Source organism: Rhagoletis pomonella, unplaced genomic scaffold (assembly GCF_013731165.1).
Source record: "Rhagoletis pomonella isolate Grant_MI unplaced genomic scaffold, Rhpom_1.0 Rhpom_scaffold_00002, whole genome shotgun sequence".
Classification (NCBI taxonomy): domain Eukaryota; kingdom Metazoa; phylum Arthropoda; class Insecta; order Diptera; family Tephritidae; genus Rhagoletis; species Rhagoletis pomonella.
This window is the reverse complement of record NW_023458556.1, coordinates 46,185,357-46,203,172: the sequence shown is the minus strand read 5'-3', so window position 1 is coordinate 46,203,172 and position 17,816 is coordinate 46,185,357. Positions and strand designations below refer to the sequence as shown.

Below are 17,816 nucleotides of genomic sequence, written 5' to 3'. Positions count from 1 at the left end.
AACATATTTCATGAAAAAACTATAAAATTGGCGCTGTGACAAAAGTGATGGCGTGAAATGAAATAAATTTTGTTTTTGGCAACAAAAAAAAAAACAATAACATACAAATAATAAGCGGTAAAAATGCTTTTAGAAAGCGTTCAGTATTTCGAAGCACTTGTTGCCAAAAGTCCTAATGCTCTATAATTTATTTGCAAGAAGAATATAAGCGAAAAGGTTTATTTGGCGCGCAAGCCAACATTTTTTGTTTCCCTCGTTTTTTTAGAAGAGAAAAAATCAATCGGTGAATCATTAGGCGCTATGATGCAATATTCATATGTGTCTGCGTATGTAGATACATATATTTGCGCTGTATGTACAGATGGAAGTCCATAAATGTATTCAGCTAGGCAATACAAAATTTGTATAATGCAATTTTTCATTAATCGCAATTTAAACATTTTTAAAAAACACTCCAGAAACGATGAGAAAAAAAGAGACGAGGCGGGACCTACAGTTTCACGCCGACTCCGAACGGCGATTGTAATTTTATGAGAAGCTTTTACATGGAAGAAATACACTTGGAGGTTTGCCATTGCCTGTCAAGGGGCGATCGCTATTAGAAAAAAAAAAGATTTGTTTTTTTACTGTTGGTCAGAAACTGGGCTTGAACCCAGGCCCTGCTGAATGGTAGTGCGCACCTCTTACCGCCACACCACAGTGGCCGTCGATAATAAGAAAGGCTAAACGAGACTCAGGGATAAAGCTTTTAGTAAACGTAAAAGGCTGCCAAGAGTGGAAGAAATTCAGGCGCATTCACGTTAGAAATTCTTTTCGCTTTGAGATATTTGCGAGACGGCTTTGTCAACTGGGCGATGAGCTGGTATGAACCGCTTTAATTTCTGCTGCGAACTACCGGTGCAGGGCAAAGAACTGTCCTTTGTTTTCTAGTGAACTACTGGCTGGGCCAATTGACACGATTAAGCCCCACAAGTCGGCGGGACCAGATAGCATTATTATTTCACAACAGCTCCGGGATATCTTTCAGCAGAGGCGGCCTCGAAAAAAGTAGAAACCGATTAGCTACAGACCTAAGTTCTTCCGACTATTAAATATTTATTCTGATAGCCAAGCAACTGAAACTGGTCAGGAAATGCTTTGATTCTCTCTCGGTCACCATGAACTAAATACATACAAATTGGGCTGATTTGGGAACTAGGGTCCACCGGCATTATCGAAAGTAACCCTCTAGTTCTGTTCTCCAGGGACGATATTAACAGGGTGGTGGTTTTCCAAAGAAACTTCAGGATTCACATTTATAGCAAGGCAATCTGAAGTATCTCTATTATGAAGATACGGTGGTATACTGACGGCTCTAAAACGCCTGAGGGGATTGGAAAAGACGTTTATGGCACAAGACTAAAGCTTTCGGTGCCTACGAGGATACTAATTGCGAGCGATAGTCAGGCGGCTCTTAAGGTTCTCTATCATTCGAGGTCAAGTCCTATTTGCTCTGGCTGAGGTTAATGATAATCAACTAATATGGGTATATAGCGCACATGGTGGTCGATGGAAATTAGGAAGCTGATCAGTTGGCCTCGACTCCGATAGAACCTGAGCCCTTACTGGCAGTGGATCCCAACACCATAAAGGAAATACGAAGAAAGGAAAATACCAAACTTAGGGAACTGCACTGGGGTAACACTATAGGTCCACGTCAGGCAAAAGGCATTTTAGTAGGGTAAAATCTGAAGAGATATTTCTACTCCTGGACCTCCTCAAGGAGAAACTATGAATCATAACAGGTTTTTTAACGCGCCATTGCAGGCTAAGATGTCACCTGTATAATTTAGGCAACTGGCCAGTGTCTTTTGTCGATTCTGCCAAGGAGACATCTTTACACCTTGTTATGGAGTGTGAGGCCGTTGCACCTAAGGAGAGGAGCATACTTTGGCCCAGAGAGGAGCACATACACGCTCTACCCCCGGGATGTATTCTGAAATTTAAAGAGCCCTTAGGGCTAGTCGAGATGTTGTGATGAGCTAAGGGTACAATCCAGCCTCAAGGAAGTTGAATTTGTTAGGCAGGGCACCCTTGAGGTTATCTCCACTGAAAAGGTGGGTATAGGAATTCCCGTAAGAACTTGCGGTTTATTCAGTTGGGCTCTTAGTCGGAACAGCTGGCGCTAGATGAAAGTGCCGAATTGCAAAGTTGCAAGCGCCAGCTAGCTTTCTTTGCTGATCACTTTCGAAAAGGAGCTCATGCGCTGCAACTTAACACCGTTTCCAACTCGTATTCATCTTCTCAGGTAACCTGCTTTCGCTAGGCAAAGGTTTAAACCCGTAGGAATAACAAAACGAACTATTTCATTCAATTACCTGATTCACCTTCATTCTCGGCGAAATTTTAATTTTAAAATGACGAAAATGATATTTATCCCAACCGCTAATGATCAACACGCGCACAGTATACTTACATATATATGTACACATTCAAGTCTAGCATTTGAGGTCATCAGCAGAGCGAATTAGAAAGCGCAGCAACAACAAAACAAAACAACCAGCAATTTCTTGGTTCATATATTATAAATATGCATTACAGCAGCAACCTAATATTGAATACACGTTTCTGATGCGACGATACGATCATCCCCAGACGCTGCTGCCAGTCACCCGGCTCGCCTGCACCGCTAGCTACTTTGACGGGTCAGTTAGCGAGTGCCCTTGACATTGCAACCAACTCGACTGTTTTTCATTGCATATAATTTCATGCTGGATTAACATTATATGTATTGACTTATGGGTAAATAAATACCCAAAAGTCAGTACAATCAGCCCTTTGAAATATACACTACAAAAAAAAATGTGTTACGAATGCTTTTTCCCCCCTTCCCCAGGGAAACCGAAAAGCAAACATTTCACATTTTTAATTGAAAGGGATTTATTCTACTGCATTCGTTCACTTAATCAGCCAGTCATTCATTTACTAGCTCACTTACTCACTCATTTATTGACAGCACATATGTGTGTGTGGGTGTGTGTGAATATGTATATGCAACCACATCAAGTGAATGCGGAAGTAAAAATCGGCAACGAACAGCATGCAGCATGTTGCACGTTGTGCTCTGCCAGTACATTTACGAGTGGAAAAACAATACAATAACTTAGTTTTTGTTGCTATAAAGTATAAGTACAAATATGAGGGCGTTTGCAACTCTAAGCGCGATTTCATGCAATCACACACATATGTGCATATGCTGCTGTATGCTGCTTACCCTCCCTTACTCTTACTTAATCTCTAAATTCTGCCCTTTTTGGCTTCCGTCGACTTTCCCCCTGCTCCCCTCTTATCTTTTGCTTTGTGTGTTGCCGGCAATTGCTAGTGACAGCTGAGGAAGCATTTAAGTGCGTCTGATGAATTACTCCAGTCCAATTGAAAATGTCAGCGCCAATTGTTTGTGCGTGTCTGCCCGGGGTGTCCAGCGCGTCCGTCATTGCAAGGCAACCACTGCCTTCCGTTGATTGAACTTTAGCGCATTTGCCTTCCTATTTGTGCTCATATACATACATATATGCATGTATGTAGGCTGCATTTTTCGCCATTCACGCAATTTTTGCGAAAATTAAGTTGTCATATGGTAATTCAGATAAATCATTTTCAATCGAGAATTGATTACTTACTACATGTGTACATATATATGTTTACATTAGGCTGAACCACCTTACAAGCGAACAAAAATATTCCGCCGAACACCCCTGAGCCCAAGGTATTTTGGCAAGTCTATTTCGAAAAAAAGAAATTTTTATAGTTCTGCTGGAATAATCAAAAAACTTCCCTAGCAAAAGTTGAATTACTTTTGGCTAGCTTTAATTCATTAGCATTAGGGTGGTACGTTAGGATGATGAGAAGTGAGAACTGGTGGGCAAGTATTAGAACGAGGCACTTGAGGTCAATGAACTTTGGAGTAAAAAAATTGCCTCCTCGAGATAAGAACATCCCCTGTTTTTTTTTTATTTTGAAATCCAAAAATATTTAGAGGTCGCTCAAAGCGCTCAATGTTTTCCATGTATTTTATATGGGGGAAAAACAAACTTTCGTGGAAATGGTATAGAATTTTTGAACACTAATACTTTTCGATCGGAAAGCCTGTGCTTTCTCAGGGGATTTCCGTTAATAATATCCTATCTTTTATTTTGTACTTTTTTAATACTAACGATTTTTTGTGGGTTCCCCTATTGCATTCTTTTTGGGTTTTTTGGTTACCTATAAAAAATAGTTAATATTAAAAAACGATTAAGTAAACAAATGGGTACTATTATTGGAAGTCTCCTAAAGAGAACCAGAGTGTTCCGATCGAAAAATATGGATTTTCCAGAATTCTATGTGACCTCTACGAAAACCTTTAGCTCTTTGAGCGAGCATTAAATATTTTTTGATTTCATACTAAAAATAAGTTAAAAGTAAAAACAAATATTTTTAAAGCAAACTTCATAAATATGAAGGAAATCGGACTATGAAATCGGGGTTTCTCAAATATCTCGACTCTTCCGTCACCTATCGGAATAAATCATCTTTCGTATTGCATTGTCATCGAGTTCTGAGCCAACTATGAAGCTTCAAGTCTCTAGGTCATCGGGAAGTTGGTAAAAAATTTATTGCAAGATTTGCCCCTAACAAACATACTTACATACATACATACATAGAGAGCAAGTTAAGTTGGGTTATATCATTTCGGTATACAACAATCCTAGGGGTGAGAGCATTGAAATTCTGACTTTTCTTTTTTTTCGACCACCCTAGTGCACAGCGATTTTTTTTTCTAGTATGGTCTAATGTATGTACTTATGTATGTATGTGCATGGCAAAATATGAAAACAACCAATTATTATATTTACTATACACAAGAACTTTAATTTAAATTTTTTTCCTTCAAATCCCTGGAGAGCAATATATTAATAAAACTTTAGCAAATAAACTACATAAGACCAATAATATGATTAGCAACACAGTATTATCTAACTCGTGTCAGTTCAATAACTTTAAGTTCGCCTTTAAGCTTCGTTAAAATTGGCTAGAAATATGTAATTATTTAAACTTGACCAAGCATGCTAATTAATTTAATTTTTATTAATTTTTTCGTGATTATTTTTCTTCACAGTTTAATTGTTGGCGCTCCTAAATTCGATACCTCCACGTACCAACAGGGTGTGGTAGAGGCGGGTGCCGTCTTCAAGTGCGGCATGATTGACGGTGACTGCAATTTGGTGAAATTTGATTCTTCAGGTAAGTGAGTGACCGTTGACGAAATAAAAACAAAAACAGCCCTAATATAAAGCCAAATATTAAAAAGAAAATACGAGTGCTCAAAAAATACGCATACTTCAAGTAAAAAAAAATGCTAAAAAAGAACTTTTAAAATGTACAACTGCACCAACGTGTAGAGTTTCACGAAAGAAAAAAAAAATAAATCAAAATATATTACCTAAGCTTGAAAATTGAAAAATTCAGCATATTTTGTTAGTATGCAATGTAGTTTTTTTATTTAATGGATTTAAAAGTAGACATTTGATATTCGTGCATAAAAACATTCTGGTTAATTGCATTAAATATATAGATCCTATTTAAAAGCCTGCTATGTGCTATCGCCAAGCTCCAGCAAACGATAAAAGACCAGCATAGCATTTAATAGCGATATGTGGATCTTTTCGGTTACTCTAAAACTGCACTCAGAAAAAAGTCTGCTAAAAATATTTCTCTTAACACATGATTTGGTAACTATAACCAAATAATGGAACTATAACCAAATCATATGTTGTGAGAACCATATTTAGTTGATTTAACTAAATTCTTTTCTCAGTGTGGATGATGGTGGAGATAACCATATGGTCTTTCCATTTCAAATCACCCAGGCCGAGAGAAAGTGAATTTAGGTTTGCGACAAAACTCACAGGGATTGTTCCTTGAACAATTGAAGGAGATACTTATTTTTTCTTTTTGCTCAGAACGCTTCCTTTCTCCTCCTTTAATTGCAACTTTTGATGAAATCGCTTATGACTGCCGCAAAAAAGCAAGGATTTTAACGCTTTTTTTTAAATTATAGATATTCATCTACTGAATCGATCTAGTGAACTAAACATCAGTAATTGTTTATTACTAATTATTTATTGTTAATAAACAAAAAAAATTTTTTTTTCAAATTACCACATTTTTTTCAAACTTTTTTGTGTTGCCCATTATGATACAGTTTCCTTGCCGGAAATTTTTTGAGGTTGCCCGATCAGAGCCAAAAGTCTGTCCCAATAGGGCCCTAATTTTAACCCAATTGGGGCCCAATTAGGAAGAAGGTCAAAATAACACGCGATTTGCCCAATCTACCGAAGATTTCCCCAACCAGTGCCCAAAATTTGCTCAAAGTAAACATGCATACGCAATTAAAACGTTTTTGTCGATAAAACCACAAATACACACATCAAAATTCCCTATGAAAAAAAAATTATTCAAAAAATTTGTTTTCTTGAAAACTTTTCCACATACAAATTTTTTGATAAAAAAATTAATTTTTAGAAATATGCCATCTTAAAAAAAATTTAAAACTCACAATGGCAGCTCTTAGTATTGCGCAATATTTAAGTATAGTATTATGGATGGCACTTTACACCGGAGTTTAGTAAAATGAGTACATTACGAATTTACAAATTTTGAAACTTTTTTTAGAATTTTTTAGAGTATGCAGTTTTTTAGCCCATTAAATTCTAGTATAATAAATGGCAAGTTTTAAGCGATTGCAAAAAGTTATAAACGATCTCATCAAAAGTTGCTATTAAGAGGAGAAAAAAAAGCATTCGTACTCAAAAAAACAGGCATTCGTACTCAAAAAAAAAATATCATTATTCGAAAAATTCGAATTTCTGAGCAAAAAAAATGACGTGTCTCCTTAAATTGTTCAAGGAATTATACCTGAGAGTTTTATCGCAAACTTAAATTCACTTTATCTCGGCCTGGGTGATTTGAGATTGATTGACCCATATACGAAAATATCCGAAGAAGTATCTAACAAAAAAAAAATAAAAACTTTTTTTTAGAATAGTTCAGAATGAAACACAAAAGCTCCTATTAAAATTCAAAAAAAAATCACGAAAAAACTGCCGGTTATTTTAATTTATTTACTTCTTTTATTGTTTTGGGACTCATTAATCAATGCCGATAGGTTCCGAAAAGGTGGCCAAAAATTCCAAAAATTTTCTAAATAATTAAAAATAATCCCGAAAATGTTGAGAAAAGTCCCAAAAATAACCAGTAATACATATCTATTATAACTATTTTTAACAAGACATTTGTTAAAATTGTGGTTTAAAATTTCGAAACTTATGGAAATCTTCTGAAAAAAAATCGAAAAATCTCGAAGGGCTACAAACGAATTTTTAAAGAATCTCGAAACACAAAAATTAATAAAAATTTAATATCAAACTCAAAACGGTGTGGTCCCAAAAAACTGTCGAAAATAGTGAAAAGCTTTAAACAAAAAATCCCAAACTCATCGGTAAAATAATAGTATATGTTTTATGTCTATTTTTGGCGAAAAGTTTCGAAATAAATGACGTGTAGTTCCTAAAAAATTATGCAAAAATTGCTATAACATTAAATTCAAAATTTAGTGATTATTTTCCGCTCAAAAGATATCCAGAAAATTGTGGCTTTTACCTTTTCTAAGAAATATAAAAACAATATCAAGTTTTTCGTGCCTAAAATATTAGTAAAAATAATGGTATATAATAAAAGGGAATTCTTACATCATCTACAAAAAGGTGGTGCCAGAACTATTTTCTGTCTTTTGGTTCTAAAAATGTAACAAAAAAAAAATTCTTATATCAACACTGAATTCATAGGCATTTATTTATTCTTATTGTTCTTAAAAATTACCACAAAGTAACATTATAAAAAAGAAAAAAATATATATACAACAAATACGAAATGAATAACAAAAGAAAAGCAAATTTCATAGAAAATTTTCCATCAATCAAAATTTTTCAAATCACAGCTAATAGCCACATAGTTGGCGTATGTATGTACAATGTACATAGCAATTATGATGGGTTGATAACAGTAATTTTTTTATTTATTTAATTTATGCAACCTAAATTTGTACAAATATACGTGTAATTTAAAGTAAATTTGTTGTTAGAATCCGTTTGAAATTTATCAAGCAGTGGAGCCATTCTCACACGTCTGTAGAATGCAAAGCGTTGCCTTTGTAATTTTCATGCCACCTTAAGAAAATGTGTTTTTTTTTGTCTTTTACTTTTATTGAAGCGTATAATTAGCAGCTGGCGCATACCGACTTGGTTGCATGCCACACACGCCACATTATGCCACAAAGCATGGAATTTGACATAAAAGCGCTTTTAAGTCTATTCTTTACAGAGTATAATGCATACATTTTTTTTTGTTTTTGGATCTGTCTTTGAAACACTAACTGCTCCCTGTTGGCGGCGGCGGCGACGCAGGCTAAGAATAAATTCATATAATTTACATTTTCACGCCAACTTACGTGACGGCGGCAAAGACATCTTCATCTGCTGTTGGCAGTGAGGTGCTTGATATCAAGCTGGCGAACGACCCCATTTAAATCCACAAACACACTTTACGCTTGATAAAGGCGACGATAAAGAAAAAATAAAGGTAGTAATAAATGTTTCAAAGAGCCAAGAAGAAGAATAAGCTAACAACATAAATGTAACAGTTGGGCAGCAAAATGGGCACAAATAAAAGCGGAAGAATTTAAAAGGTAAAAATTTAAATTGAAAGCTTTCATCTTCATTTGCCACGGTCGTGATCGGCACCGGAGCCGCAGCCGCAGCCGCTGCGCTCGCAATGCAATTGGGCAGATGGTGTCAGAGCGAGAGACTCCACTTACGCACACACACACTGGTATGCGTATACGCTATGCCATGCCATGCCATGCCCTCACTGGTGGCAACTGATTTATGTTATTTCAACCACAATAAAAATAATCAGAGAGCAAAAATCCATAACAGCCCACACGGCATTAGAGTGCTGCGTCCGCAGAGCAGTGGAGGAGCCGCGTGCCGTGTGCACAGTCATAGTCATAGTCGCAGTCACTGCCCACGACGACCACGTACGTTGCCCACACAAACAAGCTGCTTACTTATCTACTTACATATTTTCGTCGATATCTAAAGGTAAAATGCCAATAAAGCGTATCTCAACGATCTTGCGAGTATCGACACATTTCACACATTTCGCAGCGGCTAACGGCTGGTGGTGGCTGGTTGGCGGCTGCGGTTGGTGGCCGGCGACCCTAATGCCTGGGCGTAACGACTGGTTGTTGTTGTTGAAAGCAGCAGCTTCAACAGTCCATTCGTTGCGTCCAGTTTGCCACAAGACATGCAAGTATATATTAAATGAGTATGTATGTAGGTAAGTGAGTGTGTGCGGCATATTGCATTTTTCACTTGCAAACAACTGCAAATCATAAACAAATGCACATCCAAGTAGTCAGCGAAATTGCTGCCGCGCGGTGATTTGTTGCACATTGCCATTAATGGACTGGCTGAAGCCAACAACAGCCGGCAGCAGCAACAAATGACTGCAAATGTTTGCTACTGCTGCGGGGAATATTTAGTCTGCCAGAACTTCTTTCTCAACTAGACATCCCCGCTGCACTCCACTCCTGTTAAATTTACAACACCCCAACAACAGCAAAGCAGCCGTTGCCGCCACCACCACCATCACCACCGCCACCGCTGCGATGCTACCGCTAATTTGTGGTCGAGGCGCGGCTGTTGCCATCGCGCAAACAGCCGTCAAAATCGCGCAGCGGATGCGCAAATAAAATTATACGCTTTGTGGCAATGCTGCAATTGTTGACTGCCTATACGCCGCCATTGCCATTCAGTGAAGCGGGTGCCGCCATAAGAAAAAATAAAAATTAAAACGAAAGTGGAAAAATAGCATTAAAAAGCAATATAGTAACAAGGCGGTGTGGAGCGTGCGCACGCATTTGCATAGTTTTCGCATAAAGTGCGTAGAAAATTGATGCAGAACATCTTGTCGATACACGTCCGTCCACGCGGCCGTGCCGATACGCTCTCGCTGTTTGCCGATTTGGTTCTGCTGCATTGATTTTGCTACGCAGGCTATGGCGACGAGCACTGCGGGATGTGCAGCAAGCAGTGCCGAAACGGTGCCGTCACAATGCCAACTTGGCAGGCAAAATAAAATTTAATTTCAACACTTTGTATTCATGCGAACAGATACATATGAAGATGGTCGTACGGATGGGCGGATGATATGGACTAATATACAGACGGAAGCTCGGCTGTGTTGGATCGTGCGATCAGAAGACGTGTCGATGCGCTGCGGGAGACAGCATTATAATCACGGAAATCAATGTTCATTGAGGCCATCTATGCTATCTACAGTGGTTGGGTCTAGGGAGTATGGAAATGGACGTCTAATTTCCATTCTAAAAATTTTCGATTACACTGAAAATAATTTAAGGAACTATGTATGTATCTTCGAACCTAGCTTAAAGGCATTGTCTGAAATCAAATTTATTTTAGTGGTAGAACTACATCCGTACAGTGTCTTGTGATTAGTTTAATCAGCTATATGAAAATAATAAGAGCTTCTCAGCCTTATTTGTCGCAGGGAGGGTCAATTTTAAAGAAGCAGGAAGCTCAGTTCTTTCTCCTGCTTCTCATCAATTACTTAAATAAAAAAGCTTCCATTAATTACCGTAGATTTATTTTTCATTTACACACCTTAAGTACCTTATCAATTCCCCACCTTAGTTAAGTATTCCAGGTTTTTAGCAATCATCTAAATTTACTGGACATTTCAATTGGTTCTGAAGTCATTAGTTTTCGGCCGAAAGGCAGAGAATGCCAGATTCCAAGGCTAATTAAACTCGAAAAACTTCGCTTGTAGATCTTGTGATCATAGTGAGATACACGAGTTTAAAATGAATATTGAATCATCCAGTCTAGATACGAACCTAGCATGACATAGAGAAACAGCCCCTGGTCTTAAAACATCAAACCCTTTTCGGTCTCATAGATTTGTACTGCTCCTATCGGCACGAGATCATGAACGGTTAAGCGCAAATAAGATTCAATAATTCACTTGAACGCGAACTTCTCCCCTGTGACCTGAAAAACATTGTCGGCTTGACTTGATTTCTACAACTGCCTGAATTACAACTTAGCATAGGAGTTCTAAAGGTCGCCAGAACATAACTAGGGCCTTAGGCAATTTTGTGCTATAAAAATAATCGTCCCAGTAGATAGGGCAAATCAAAACGAATTAAATAGGAAATTCGTAATTAGAAGATCAGTACCATACATCCAAGATTTTGATGATTCATGTTAGCAACCTAATAACTCGAACAAAGGACCTACACACATACATCCAGACTCACAGCAATTTTGTGCACAGTGATTGCGTAGAGGTTTCTTTGTGGAGGTGGTGCTGTGCTAGCTCGTTACCCTCAAATGACTTCAGAAAACCATGACTGTACTGTTTTACGAGGAATTCCTCTCGGAACCACGTTCAAGGTTATTTCGTGAGCAGATAGCGCTTTCCTATGATGCGACTTAGTGCCTTTTTTCACATCATAACTCTCATGAGTATTTTCGGAAACGCCAGTACTTCGACAGTATCTTTCGTCTGTTCGTAAATCGCGTGCACTTAAAATATTTATGTATATAACAAACCTTCTTTTTACTTCTATTGAGGATCTTTTGTCTCGCTAAAATTGATTTATGAAATGTTGATTGAATAATATTCCTAACCAGCTCGAAAAGGTACTACTAATAATATAATCCTGTAGACTTATACGATAAACTTTAGTCCAGCGACAGCGCAGGTCCACTGCCCATAACTGACGAGCTCTTAGCTTTGGTAATTTTAAAAGTCTATATACCATCCAAGTAGCTTTTAGTGAACTGGATTATTTGCAAAATGGCATAAGTAAACCAAAGATCTGCTTCCATTTTCAAGGAACAATACGTCTGTCGGCGGGATCCTATTAGAAGAAATTTTACAAAACCTCAGCATACTACTTCGGAGCCGTTGTCGTGTAGTAGAGATCGCCCGAAGGGACAGGGAGAGAGTTTAGGAGGCAAATCCAGTGAATTTTTATTGGAAAAAGAACCAAGCCTCTGATTTCACTTCACGATAATTAAAGATATTTTGCTGGACACGGTTTAGTGAAGAGAGCGGCCAGCGAATTGGATAATTTGTAAACAACTTGTATTTTAGCTGTAGGAGCGGGAAAGATGTGCACTTTTTCTACCACTTCTTTCTTCGTCTGGTTGACGTCAGATTTGTGAACATCTTAAAGGCTTAAAGGCTAAGGTCGAGACCAGGCAATGAGTGGCAAAGCGGGGAGCGTCTGAGCGACGACATTCAAAGATGCCGTTCAGTCGCTCAGTAATGCCGCTCAGTGCGTGAACACTTCAATAGTATTTCATATGTTTTAATTTTAAGACACTCCGCCGCTCAGCCGCTCGCCGCTTTGCCGCTCATTGCGTGGCCTCGGCCTCAGTAAAGATAACACGGTCGCTTTATCAAAGGAATTCTAGCACTAAAGATTTAAAGAATTCACTGGGAAGCAACGCAGGCGCATGCCCAGGAGCGGATTTCCTCAGGCCTATCCCTACATGCCCTTAAAACGTCCTGACTTTCTAGCGAATACTAGGAGACTATTTAGTAGATTTTTACTAGGCTGTCTAAGCCCTTCATGAAATTTGGACCACGATGCCTTATTTGTCTTTCTTATTGTCTTGTGTAACGCGTTGACTCTGCGATGGAATGGCTCCCAGTCTCTTACAGCCTTGGTAAACTTCGTTGCAGATAATATCGGCCACTATAATACCCATTTAATGAACTTCATCACATTAATCACGTCTCAACAGAATTACAACAATAAGGCAGAAAATTAAAAGTTTTAAACTCGGAAGAACTATCACAGGCGGATGGTCTAAATTTAAGGCTAGGGATATAACACTACCTCTTAGAGAACAGAGAACTATTCAATAAATGCCTTCTAAGACATCAAGCGGAAGGCTGTCCAAATTACAATTACTAGATAGATAAGAGATATTTAGTACCTTGCATAACTAATACGTCCCACTGTGCCGCGTGTGCGCACGCTATCTGACTTCGTCCGACCGTACCTATGTAACTATGCCGTGTATTTGTAGTGTTCGCTTGCATCGTTAACAGCCATCGAATCGCGTGCAGTGCATTCATCTGCGGATTAAACATTCATTTCAGCGCGCCTCCAAACGATATGCAAACAGTTGTTGCTCTCCTCTATCTTCATACTTTATTGGCTATTTTTATTGTTGCGGGTTTTGTTGTTCGGTTTTTTTTTTTTACTGTGTTTGTCTATCTTCCTTTCCCATTTTTTCCCCTTGCGGTTCATTAATATAACTTTGTACCGCAATCAGCGCGTAATCGGCGCGAGCCGGCAAGTCAATCCGCCGCACAACTAAAAGCGCTATAAAAATGCAAATTCATGTTTATTAGCTGAGCTGCACTCAGTGCACATGCAATTCACATACAATGCGATCGGATCGCTTCCTCCACCAACCGGGAAGGCAGGCAGCCAGCCATCCAGCCATTCACCCAACTGCGTTGAATTGCTGTGCGTGGTGGCTCGAGGCAAGTAAAACGAAAGCCAAGAAAAGGTGGAGGGCGGCAGTAGAAGACAGATGTGCGCATTTTGCTTGGTGGATGCTGCGTCTAACTGCCTGGCTGACTGGCCGGCTGGCTGGCTGGCTGACTAAGTGCTGACTTCTACTTGCCTCCTGGATAGCTAGTAGTAAGCTGACGAAGTGTTAATGAAATTCTTGAGTGCGGCGCATCAGCTGAGGCGGTCGGACGATGGTGGCGCGTTCGCTTGCAGCTTTTGACTTAAGTAGCTGCTGCATTGGCACTTAACGTTGTGCGCTAATTCACTTTCAGTTGCATCTGCATCAATAGCTCGGTCGTTTGTTGTTGCTGCAGTTGTTCTTAGTTCTTAAGTGCTTAATGTGCAATATATTGCCGTTCAATGTCAGCACTTATAAATATACATACATACGTGCAACAAAAATCATATGAATACGTATAATTATGTTCATGTATAAATATTTACAGTAATTTATAAATATGCAAACACGAATTTTTATACTTGTTGTGCTTGACGACCGCTTGTTGGACTGCGCATGCGCCAGCGTCCAACATCATGGTCAAAGGCAAGGCATGCCAAGACGGGGTTGGGCGACACGACGAGTAGCGGTTGATGAATGGTCGAGCGCATGCGTTAACGTCAAACTGCCGTCGCATTGCCGCCAAGCGGTCATTGGCGGACACACCGGAGGCGCTGCCGGTACCCAAATAGTTTAGAGTAACTACCTGAGTGACTGATGTGCGCATGAGTGGCTGGCTGGCTGTGCAATAGGTGTGCACAGCATGTTGACAGTGACGTAAAATACGTGCAAGGCATAGCCAATCGCACGCGTTGATCGCGCGCTTTGCCAGTTGTTTTGCAAAATCAGTGCGAAATGACGCGCAGGGCCGCGCCGGACGCCGCCGGAATAGTGGTGATGACGACAATGTCAACTGCTTTATTCATAGCAATTTTTTATTGTGTCAATTTTGCATGATGTCGCCGAATCGGAAAGGAAATGCGCAAGCAGCGTAAGCGCATGTGCGCAAACTGTGGGGCAAAACAAACACATGTACACTAACCAGAATTTGTTTCCGTACAGTGTTGTTTTTTGTTTAATATTTGCAATATTTTTCGTAATGAATTTTTTTCGTTAATTTTTAATAGAAATATAGTTCGTTTTGCATTAAATGGCTTATAATTTACTGATTCAAAGTTTTTACAAAATTTAGGTAAATTTGACAAATTTTCACCAAATTCAAATTTTTACACAAAATGCTTTTTGAGAATTTTTTTTGCTGATGATGTTGCTCATTTTCTCCATATAACGGATGCGTGATATTTTTTTTTTTGTATAGGAAAAAATCAACGGTAGTTTATAGCCACTTAAAACTTGTACTTTATTATACTGAAATTGAGTAAGCTACAAAACTGCATACTCAAAAAAATTCTAAAGCATTTTGTTTAAAAGTTGAAAATTTTGGTGAAAATTTGTCGAATTTTCTTAAATTTTGTAAAAACTTTGAATCATTAATTTATACGCCATTTGATTAACGAAAAAAATTTATAACGAAAACATAAAAAAAAAATCACTGTACGCAAACATATTCTGTTGAGTGTACATTAGGGCGAGTCAATTTGTATGGGAAATTTTTTCCACTATGCGCGTATAGCGCAGATGGATTCTACGTGCAATTCTTACCAAATTTGCCGAAGAAACAAACCATGGGTCGAAAATCAATTTGTAGTTTGCCAAATTGCGAAAATAGGTGTCTTAGCATTTTGCTGACGTGTAGTAAAGAAGTGCTTAAATTTTCCATTTCTGTACTTATATTTTTTCTTAAAACTTCCACCAGAGGGCGCAACAGTGAATCTTTTCACTTTTACTTCGAAACGAATTTTCGCAAATTGCAAACTCCAAATTGATTTCAGAACCATGGTTCCTTCGGCAAATTTGCTTAGAATTACACTTAGAATCCTCCCATGCTATACGCACATAGTCAAACAAAAGTGACCTGCCCTAACATACATACATACATACCAAAGTACATATGTATCTGCATAAAAAGAAAAACAAAACAGCGAAAACCTTCAACCATTGTGCATAAAAATTTGTTTTTTTTTTCTTTTGTTGCTGAGTTTCGCTGTCTTTATTGGATATAATGACTGCTGATAAATTTTCTCTTCCTTCCTGTCTACACATAATTTTCGACTAACAATAAAATAGAAGGATTAAGTAAATGCTTCATACGCTTGAAAGGTAATGCTAGTGAAGTTGTTTAGCGATTTTGTGTGGCTTTGTTTTAAGGTTTGTTGCACTGTGTACTTATATACTGAATTGTAAAAATTTAAACGCACTTTTGCACAAAAATTTTATTTATGTAATTTATAACGAATTTTCACATATTTGTAGGATTTTTTTTCAAACGCCCATACCTGTTGATGAGCTTAAAATCAAATTTTAGCTTAACCTTTAACTGGACAACATGTCCTATAGTGTTTTTTATTTCATCTCGAAGAAGAGTGAAAGTGCTATGTTTGTTAGGTATCAATTTTAGGCGTCTGTGAGACCCTATGCCCAGGCTAGAGTTACGAAGAAAATAATGTCCATACATAAAGGTTAAAAATAAATTATAATTTCTGTCACTAGTATAAGTTTTAGTTAGAATAAACAAGTAAACACACTTATTCAAATGAAATTCAAGCTAGTTTTCAATTTTAAAATGACATTTGTGTACCAAAATGACTTTTATAAACTGAAACTTATTTAAAGTGAACTTTAGGTAAACTTTAAGATATAGTGGCATTTATCTTAAAACATGATTTGTTTGATCAGTTGCTAAAAACCTGTATTTAATTTGTCTACAACGACAAGTTCATTAGGATAATTCAAAGACTAGAAAACAAATTCCAAAGATGAAAATTATTTTTTTCTAAGTAATTTATGTGGAAAATAGAAATCCGCGATGCGCAACCTTTTAAACTTAATATTAGTGGTCGCGCTTTTAATAGGCATCTTTTGACATAGCCCCGGAGGTAGTGAAGAGGGGATTTAAAAAAAGTAGATTTTTTTGAATCAGTCTAATGTATATACATATACGAGCAAAATGAAATGTTGTCTTAGATGGAATTTTTGATTTACATAAAAATCTTTAAAAATTTATTTTATAGCAAAAACCGACACCTCCACAACTTTCTGAGTTAATTAAAGCAATTAAATTTTTATTTATGAGACACACTTTTTTATGAGGGCCAGCATGGGCGACTTATCTCATTTTTGCTCAAGTCGACTCTTTATTCGTAACCACACAATAAACACGGTGAGAATTAAGATATATATAGCATATAAAAAACTTTAATGAGAACATAAATTTTGGGTCGCTCCCTATTTTTATTTATTATTTTTTTCTTGGTGCTTTTAATGTGAGAATTGTTGAAAAAATAAAATCAAAATTTTATAAATAATAAATAATATAAATATATATGTATGTACATAGTGAACTTGAAATTAATGTTACCATTTGTATGTATGTACGTAGTTCGCAATCAATGTTCACCTTCAACGCTTCAAATCAACAACTACATAGATTAGCCAGCAAAGTTTTTCCCCCCTTTTTCTCTACAAACTTTCAATCACATAAATTAAGACTTAATTGCGCTTACGCTTTCAATGTACACCAAAGTGTAATTAAGAAGAAATGTTAAATTTTATCTCTAATCACATTTGCATATCTTACAGGAAATCATCGCAACACCTATGGCGACGTTATCGAACGAAAATCCTATCAGTGGCTCGGCGCTACAGTGTCCACCAGTCGTGACAACGATTTGATTGTGGTGAGTAAAATTAAAACAACAAAAAAAACGGCAAAATAGTTTTAATGAAAATTTATATGCAAAAAGAGTTTTGAAATTATATAAATTGCAAAATGCGAAAGTGACTTCATTAAAGACGAATTAAAGCAAAAGCAACGTTGCACAAATGACTTGCATTTACAGTTTCTTCGAAAGCTGCGCGGAAAACCTTGTACGCCAGCGAAAATTGGGTTTACGACATTGACAAATAAAGACGATATTTAACGATGCCAGTTACTTTATTTTATGTACATACTTGCACTTTCGTTTCCAATGGCGGCAGCGCGACTACTAAAAATGGTTG

The 17,816-nt window shown here is 37.6% G+C and overlaps 1 protein-coding gene across 3 annotated transcripts in view; it reads left to right on the top strand.

Annotated features, from left to right (window-relative positions):
* LOC118733704 (integrin alpha-PS2) overlaps nucleotides 1–17,816 on the top strand; it is a 121,381-nt gene that overhangs the window by 51,149 nt on the left and 52,416 nt on the right. For all 3 annotated transcript variants that reach the window (XM_036463229.1, XM_036463227.1, XM_036463228.1), the window contains exons 3-4: nucleotides 5,138–5,262; nucleotides 17,397–17,494. In XM_036463229.1, the coding sequence (XP_036319122.1) occupies nucleotides 5,138–5,262; nucleotides 17,397–17,494 (223 nt within the window). The remainder of the gene's footprint in view (nucleotides 1–5,137; nucleotides 5,263–17,396; nucleotides 17,495–17,816) is intronic.